This window comes from Electrophorus electricus, chromosome 8, assembly GCF_013358815.1.
Source record: "Electrophorus electricus isolate fEleEle1 chromosome 8, fEleEle1.pri, whole genome shotgun sequence".
Taxonomy (NCBI): Eukaryota; Metazoa; Chordata; class Actinopteri; order Gymnotiformes; family Gymnotidae; genus Electrophorus; species Electrophorus electricus.
Genome location: NC_049542.1, coordinates 9,781,233 through 9,790,183, shown reverse-complemented (window position 1 = coordinate 9,790,183; position 8,951 = coordinate 9,781,233). Strand labels below are relative to the sequence as shown.

The 8,951-nt window shown below is 38.7% G+C and overlaps 1 protein-coding gene across 1 annotated transcript; it reads left to right on the top strand.

Moving 5' to 3' along the window:
* The first annotated feature begins 1,503 nt into the window (after positions 1-1,503).
* ism2b (isthmin 2b) lies at positions 1,504-8,855 on the top strand. The gene is made up of 6 exons (XM_035528782.1): positions 1,504-1,733; positions 2,276-2,615; positions 5,799-5,936; positions 6,023-6,091; positions 6,269-6,298; positions 6,380-8,855. Exons 1-6 carry the CDS (start codon positions 1,698-1,700, stop codon positions 6,784-6,786), a joined length of 1,020 nt encoding a protein of 339 aa, XP_035384675.1. The 5' UTR covers positions 1,504-1,697; the 3' UTR covers positions 6,787-8,855.
* The last annotated feature ends 96 nt before the right edge of the window (positions 8,856-8,951 follow it).

The window sequence follows — 8,951 nt, the reverse complement described above, 5'->3', positions numbered from 1 at the left end:
GAATTCAACGTAAGTGGGTAAGAGAGGCTGCATTTGGACAGCTGATCAACACAGTAGAGAGATCTCGTACACAATACTCCAAAGAAAAAACCAACTCACTCAAAGTCAGACGTGAACCTTATTTATTTTAGCTGCTTTTTGTCCCATATTTTGGTTCCCCTTTTGTTGTGGGAGGTGCATCTCAACGTTAACCCCACCCCTTGAAAACTTCCTTTATCTAAATTTTGACTAATTACATGTCTCTCTTTATTTAACCTCCTTTCTGAGGGTGGGGTTAGTGGGGCATTGATGCTGTAAGGAAGTTGATAGTGAATCATATATATATTTTAACTTTTTTCAGTAATACTTCAGATATAACAAGGTTTGGGGCCTAAATCTTGGCTGCCAATCCACCGAGTGGATGTGTGTCACCAGAGAACTCATTGGAATGTGTGTATGGCATGTTTAGTTAGGACACATGGCTTTGTGTTTAGTATTTTGGAATTCAAGAATTACATGATAGTGATGGTGAGAGAGTGCTCCCATCATTGAGCCATTTAAACAAAGGTCACATTCCAGCAGGATGAGAGCAGTCTGACCATGAATGGACAATGCAGGACTAGAAAAGAAAGGGGCAGGGACTGGGTTTTCTGCTAGACTGAAATGATGTTTGATATGAATGAAAAAATGTCAAAGATGTGCGAATGTGTATGAACTGTGCTCTAGTTAAAAGGTTCATCTTTGCATCTTTTGGGATGGTTTTGTAGAGGTTAATTGGTGAAAGAAATCAGTGTAAGAATTATCAGGTGTTCATACAGTGCTTCAGAGAAACCACACTGACCAAAATGTTTGTTTTATTAGAAAATACGTAATATTTTCAATCTCTGTGTTAATTTTTGTTAGTATGATATTTTATATTACATAAATATAATTTTGTAATAATATCAAATGTAATATATCCTGTGGAGAGCCAAATCCCCTTATGTTATATTTTATATTTTTATGAGCATGGAACACACATGTATGGTTGATACAAGGTTAGCAGTTAAAGTAATTTATTGTATAAAATAACAGGAAAAGAGGAACAGAGAAAATTGTTAGTCAGCTATTATGAGAGGATTTGCATTTTACACACCAGTTGGATAGCAACCGAATTTCATTCCAACAGTCTAAAGATGCATTTGACTACCTAGTGTAAATTCTCATGGTTAAATATTATGAATATAATCCCGATATGAATATATGCATATAAACTTGATTTTCAAAACACATGAAACAAGCAGGTGTAAAAGGTTGTATTATGGATCAAAACATTGCTTTTCTTTTTTCTTAGCAGTTGTATTTTCAAATAGAATAATCATTCATAAAGTTTAAGAATGGAGGAGGTTCAAAATACAAATACTTCTTCAATAAAGACATTCTAGTCTATTCTTCCTCTAGGAATAATCTCAGAGATTTAGAGAGTTCTCAAATAATGTTTCCACACTGTAATGTGTAGGTTTGGTTTCTTATGATCAGACCCAGTGGTCATTCAGGTCTCAGTCGGCAATCAGCCAAGACCGTGGTCTGGAGAAGAACCAGTTGCAGAGCTTTCTGGCTAATTCACACAACATCACAGGTGGCCACAGCATCATTCTCCAGGCATTCAACCACAGCCTAAGCTTGAAGAGGAGGCCAAACCTTTCATCTTGGACCTCAAGAACTTCCCTGACTTGGCCATGGCTGACATTGGCTCACAAAACCCCAACATTCAGGTGGGAGCATTATTGGTATCTCTGAGCACTTCAGATTTTTCCTCTCTACTGGTCTAGTGGAAAGAAAATATTCTGTATCCAAATCTAGGTGTATTTTCTTTAGAAGGTCCCTAGTATCTTAGTGGCCCTAAAGTGCAATGCGATTTGCTAGGTTTGGGATATATTGGAGATATGTTTCTGGGTGTGAGGTTCATAACATGATATCAACCAAGTGAATCCATATTCAGAGCATTAAGAGTGATTCATCTGTCCTTAATAAACTGTAGCTAAACAGAATAAGTAATCTGGTTTAAGTGGATGGAACTCTGCTCCACTTGAGCCTGAAGCAAAAACTCAGTGGGCCATTTTCAAAGTTACTGTACACTTGAGTAGGTGTATATTCATTTAAGATAGTGGTATGATGAGGTGATATTTAATTAGGAATTGTTTGAACATATTCTGCTGTTTAATCATAAATTCAAGCTGTTCTCCACTCTTGATATTATCTGCCATAATTAAAAATATATTGTTATACTGTTTCCTTGTGCTGATGCCTATTGTAGGTGACCATCGAGGTAGTGGATGACCCTCAAATGGAGGTGGAGATGGATCTGGTTAAAGAACACAGCAATAATTGGCCCATATCTTTCTCCTCTTCCCCCTCCTCTGTGGTGGACTGGCTGGGTCATAAGAAACTGTTCTGGTCGCTATTCTGGGGCTACAATGATGCAGACTCAGGTGAGGATGGTATGGGACAGGCAATAAAAGAGGAGCAAGAAGAGGAAGAAGACTACACATCTGAATATGACAGTGGAAAGCCCATTCCCAGTGGGCAAGGTGGGATGGGTAGAGAATGGGACAGCCAGTGGAACTTTGACTGGGACCCCACACATAGTTACTATGGTGAGCAAAACCACCGACTCCACCTTCATTTCTGTCTTCAGCTGCCTTAAAATAGAAGCAGTGCACAATTGAATTGGGACATCATAACTGTCATGGTTTAGTTCAGGTCAGGGTGACCTCATAGTGAATAGTGAAGACATTAGCAATGGCTCAGTTATGTTTTCAAGATAACATGGCAAATCACAACGTGAAGCTTGTGAACGGTGTCATCCTGCAAGAAACAATTATTTACAAGAAACCAAGAAGGATAAATAGATGAACAAGGAAGGTAAGACATTGAAAAGGTGATGGGAGTTCTCTGTTAGGGCTGACTGCAACATTGACAGAATGGTGTTCTCAACTGCCACGGGATTCTTTTATGTGGGCACTGGTTCCCCTTGGAGGACAGTGCTGTCATTTGAAGCAGGGCTCGATACAAATGCTAATAGCAGCCTGAGCCTTTCTTCATGGACACAACAAGGCTTATGCTTGTGTTCAATTAAAGTTCAGACTGGGATCACAGCATGACAGGAGCCATTCGGCTGCTCTTTCATGCCTGTTTTTCGGGCCCCAGACTCAGTGTAGCTCAGCTTTTAGTTCAATAAGGCCACAATGGAAAATTACAAGTCTGTTGTTTATCTCTCTCTGTCTCTGTCTCTGTCTTTTTTCCTCTCTTTTTTCCTACTTCTCTCCTTCTTTGCTGACTTGTATATAATCAGAGTGGTGGGGTAATAGCACCATACCACTTAGGAGTGTCTTCTCATTCTGTGGCAGTTCAAAATACTTTGTATAGACAGGACCAATTTTGAACAATTATGGACTAATTTCTGGCTTAAGTCTCCAATTTAAGAAGTTGATAATTATAATTAAATGTGGATTTTATATTTTATTGTGTAATATATAGTAGAGTAAGAGACTCAGTAAACAAGGCAACCTATGTAAGAATATCTAAAGGCTTCAGTTAAATGCTGGTAGATGGTCATATATGAAATGCAACAGACTGAGGACATGTTTGCCACCAGTGGCTGGTCCTATAATTACACTTCTGTCAGTGTGGCCACAGTGTTGGCAGCACCACAAAGGCGAAGTGGGCAGTCCCACAACTCACCCCAACTTTTCATCGCACATCACTATGTCTGTAATCAGGACTCTCTCTCTGTGCATTCAGTGTCATTTGCATCTAAAACAGTCCTCTAAAGAATCAAACCTTTTAAACATGCAAATCTGTAGCCTACGCTTTAATATTAGAGGGCCAAAGAGTGAGGGTTAATTTGTTAGGGAATTTTTCATGTGGAACAGTTGGTTTGGCTGTTTAGATGTCAAAAAAAAGGAGACTTGAAGGTGCAGTATTGCTATGATTATAACTTAACAGAAATATTACTCTTGCTACTAGAACTTGTTAGTAACATTTCTTATTATTTAGTATGAAGTATAATACATACAAGGGTTCGAAGTGCATAGTGTATTGATGCAATATAGGAAGTTAAAAAGGAAGTTAAACTTTCAGAGTCTGTTTTTTCCTACATTCTTTAAAAGCTATTACCTTCAGTTTAGAGTTTATGGAATATTTCAGTGTCACATTTAAGTGTTTTGTAAAGAATTTCTTTTAGAGGGTTATGTCATGGATCAAGAAGAACCTGATTTTACACTCTAGTGCTGCTATTTAGTTTAGGTCAGGCAATATAATTGTTTGAACAACATAATGTTTCTCAAGAAATACAGTACTCTAGTATGTTGGTAATAATGAGTGAAAACTGCTGGATTACAGATAGCGTCATGCAAACAATATTGTGCTAACTGCAGAATGGTCTTGGAAATAATAGAATATAAAAAGGAATATATATTCAGTCTAACATGTTAAAATCATTATTTATGTTAAAATTATTCATTGTCTTATACCTTTTGAATAATAAACAGAATGCCTAATCTCAGGAACAGGGCAGAGAAAGCAAAGTCACAAACAATTATTTAAAGAAGAGACAGAGGTGGTCATTTCACAAGAAGCAAGCTGACATGAGCACATATTTATAACTGGAATTTATTCCTCTACTCCATTAAACCAGCACATATTAGCTGGGGTCTGTTCACCTGGAAATAGTAGTCAACATTGTGTGTAACCTGACTGCAACATTGCAGTGAAAGATCTGTTACTTTCTATATTCTAAGTTTGATGTTATTTCAAGCCGACATTTTCTGAGTATTGCGTTGTTTATACCTATGCTCTTCTTTGTGTACATCAGGTATGGGTGGGGCTAGATAACAGCTCATTACATATAATCACCTAAATATTTTGGTTATTGGGCTTCATCATTAATGATTAAATTTTTGACCAGTTAGTAATCATATCTGTTTATGCTTTATCATATTTTGTCAAATACAGGTGAGCTTCTGTATTTAAAAAGATGCTCTTCACATTGAATTCATGAAAAACATGCACGGTCATTATGCATGTCTATAATAAACAGCATATAAATAAGGAGGCTCGACATAGGTGCAGGATCAGCAGTTATATAAAAATTCCACAAATAGACGAGACTTCAGTCTGCATTTGAGGATTGCGCTGCCCTGACAGTCGGCAGAAGTTCATTCCAACATCTGGGAGCCAGGACAGAGAATAGTCTTGATGCTTGTCTTCCATGAGACTTGAAGCATGGTGTTTCAAGCTAAGCCATACTTGAGGTGTTGAAGTACTCGAGACATGAATCAGGCTTTGACCATTATCATGTATGGAGGGGCTGGTCCATTTTGGTTTTGCCAATATAGTATCTTGGTGATATTATATTATATCACCAAGAGAACAGGTATACAAAGAGAAGAAAAGAGGGACTAACACTGAGCCCTGGGCCAAGGTTAAACTATACCTGCAGTGAGTCATTACAGCTAACAGCAAACAAGCAACTACACTGAGACAAGAAGCCTTGAATTTAACAGAATCTAAGGCAAAAGTAAGTAAACTCAGAACCTACCCTAACCAACCAGAGGATAGTCTAAAAGAAAAACCAAGCACACTTTATTGTCTCTTAAAGCGAGGTGTTTCCTTGCAGGGGCTTACTTTTTTGTGAAAGTATCACCACTTCACTTTACATTACATGAGCAGGTTGTGGATTTGAATCCTGGCTCTGCCATGCAGCTGCCGTTGGGTCCTTGAGCAAGACCCTTAACCTTCTCAGCTCTAGGGTCTTTAATGGTTATTTCTTTCAGCAGATCAAGAGGAGGAAGAGTGGAGTGCTTGGACCCCTTGCATGGTGACTTGTGGTCATGGAAATCAGACACGCACACGTTCATGTGGAGATTTTTGTATATCTACTGAGTCCAGAAGTTGTGATCTGGACCCATGCACTGGTTAGATCATTCACATTTTTTATTTGAAGTATAACACAAATAAGCATTTTCAGATACTTTGCCAAATGACACTTCTATTTTTGCAGATGATTTGAATCCAATCTCCAGAGATTTCCCTTTTGCAATGGAGAATGGAACAGAACCTTTTGGCACAGGTAGGTAGTCCAATAACAAAGTATTAGATGCCTTAAAAGCTTATAGATTACTTTTCTTTAAAATTATCCTTATGTTGCTTATTGCTCTATCACATCAGGAATTTGAGGAAGTGTTGGTGTTTCAAGTTTCACTTACTGGTTCTTGTAATCAAGTTCTCTGTTTGTTTTATTCCTCAGATGTAGACAGCTGTGAGAAGTGGCTAAATTGTAAGAGTGAGTTCCTTCAACACTATATACAACAGATCCACACAGAGTTACCAAGCTGCCCCTGCTCCTACCCCTCCACAGCTTCCCATAATGCAGTCAGCCTGCCGGACATGCATCATGACCGAACCTACCACTGGAGGGATGCCAGTGACCCCAAGGAGCGCCTGGATATCTATAAGCCATCAGCGTGGAGCTGCTTGCGATCTGTGCTCTCAACAGAGGGCACCACACTGGCAGCCCAGCACTGCTGCTACGACAGCCAGGGCCTGCTGATCACACGGGGCAAGGGAGCAGGCACACCGAACCTTATCAGCACTGAGTTTTCACCAGATCTTCACTTCAAGGTGGATGTGCTGCCCTGGATCCTGTGTAAGGGTGATTGGAGCCGCTTCCACACTGTGCGGCCACCCAACAATGGCCTGGACTGCCCCGAGAACCCACAGCATGACGTCTTTATGAATGAGCTAGTGGAAGCAAGGAAGTACTGAAGTCCTGCCTGCCTGCTAGTCCTGTTTAACTACATGGTTCAATAGTTGAACTTTGCAACACATGACATTTAATAGGGTGTCTCTGAGCATGGTTCCTTGCCATTTGTATGCTTTATTTTCATATTTAGGAGCGTGTGTGGCCAGTGATCTGAAGGGGTCCAACACACACCTCCTAAGGTGCATGTTTAAACTTTTTTAGTAAACATGATCAAAAGGAAGTATATAGGATAAATCAACTCCAGAAGGTATTTTGTTACTAACAGATCTGATCTTTCATCCACAACCATGTTTCATATAATATTAATACTGCTATGAGAAGAGAAAATATGACTGATCTTGTTAGTCATTCAATCTGAATGACATTAGTAAAGTCAGCCAAACCATAAGGAGAGGTGAGTGAGTTTAAATGCCACTCAAAGTTCCAGGCTAAGCAAACTCACTCTACCATTATCAAAGAGAATCTGTTAGTATTAAGGCCATTGTTCTGAGGGTTGGACAATAGGCACAGAAAAACATGTCTGCATTGGGTAATTGCCTCTACATATAAGCCATTATAGAGGAAACAACGTGGGTTTGTCGTTTGTACCTACCATCACACCAGCCCAGCAGAGGACAGGATTTTGGTGTGATTCTTTGTCCATAAGGTGTGGACATAGATGACAGTAAACAAAACACAGTAAATTATCTTCCTGATCACCTTATCAGTGTCAAGGAAATGCCACTTGAGGATTATCTCTTAAAGACTGTTAAAGATTGAGCCCTTTGGGACCATGAAGGGGTTGACGTGGTGATGATTTTCACTGCTAACTCAGGAGAACCCACTTTTGAGCTACCATAGTTCATTTACCTCTTCAGTAATACCTGATCAGAACTTTTTCAGACTTAAAACTAGAGGAGCTTTACAACTGGAGGGCACATTTTTAGAAAATGTATGGTTAAAAGGTAGTTTTGTGTATGTTTCACATGCAGTTTTGTTAGTCTACTATCATGGTGCTATTATTGTTGGTTCCTCTTCTGTAAGTATGGTGAATTGATTGGGAGCTATAGATATTGTTGAAGTATATGCTCCTGATCTATATCATTTTCAGGTGCATACAAACTGGTATGCACATTTTAAGGATAGTACTTTACTTAATGTATATTCAAATGAATATGTATACAATTACATTTTTTTTTATTGTGGTGGTATTATTTTGAAGGCATTACTTGCCATTGTTTAATATCTGTTAAATATGAATAACAACCAGAGTCCTTGTCCTTGTTCAGATTAGATATGTGTCTGTACAGTATTTATTGTCAGTGTTCTTGATAATCCTTTGAAACGCTGATACTACTCCAGGATACTTTGACTTGAAAAAGTGAAATAGTTGTGTCTGACTTCTCAACAACAAAGGAAATTTTTTTTTCTATATTTTCATGCTGTTGCAAGCTGAAATATGTCATGACAAATACCAAAAAAAAAGAAAAAATAATGAGTGGAAAAAAGTGGGTCTTTTGTGCTGGACCATATTTCAAGTCAATCATCAGATTGTACAAGCTCCACATCAAAAATTCATTTAAGCTCCTGAGCATTGATGTTGATTTTAACACAGCAACCTCTGCTTGTTTCCCAGAGGGCCATTGGGTATTGCGATCAAAATACCCATCATCGCTGTATCTGAGGCATGGACTGGGTACAGGACAAGGATAACGGTTGATTGCTTTGTTTTTCCATTGTCTGGGCCTTAACCAGGAACATCCAGAAATCTCCCTATGCAATAAGGCATGTGTGTTGCGATCTGGTTTCAATTTGTAAACCCATGCCATGGTTTCATACCGGGAAAGCCAGGAACAAGCGGAGTGCTCCACTTGGCCTTTTGATTATTCTTTTACAAACCTGCTCTATCTTTCCCATTGGACACTAACAAAGCTGTGGGATCAAATGGGAGAAGTATCCACCCAACTTCGTTAGATTTACATAAGGAATGTTATACCTAGAATATTTCTTCAAGTTTCACAAACTAAATGTGCTTGTCAGTCATATAAATTGGGACTGTGAAGGATCAATAAATACTTAAATATTCTCATTACAGGAGTAGATGGTTCAAATATGTGTTGCAAAAGACTTTCTATCAAAGACACATTATCAAAGACTTGTTACTCAAGTCATATTGTCACTTTATGCC

Excerpts from the sequence above, each read along its gene's own strand:
- ism2b (XM_035528782.1), top strand. The coding sequence starts at position 1,698 with ATGGCTGACATTGGCTCACAAAACCCCAACATTCAG. Across the intron at positions 1,734-2,275 it reads CACAAAACCCCAACATTCAG|GTGACCATCGAGGTAGTGGA; the intron begins GTGGGAGCATTA and ends TGCCTATTGTAG. Across the intron at positions 2,616-5,798 it reads CCCCACACATAGTTACTATG|ATCAAGAGGAGGAAGAGTGG; the intron begins GTGAGCAAAACC and ends TTCTTTCAGCAG.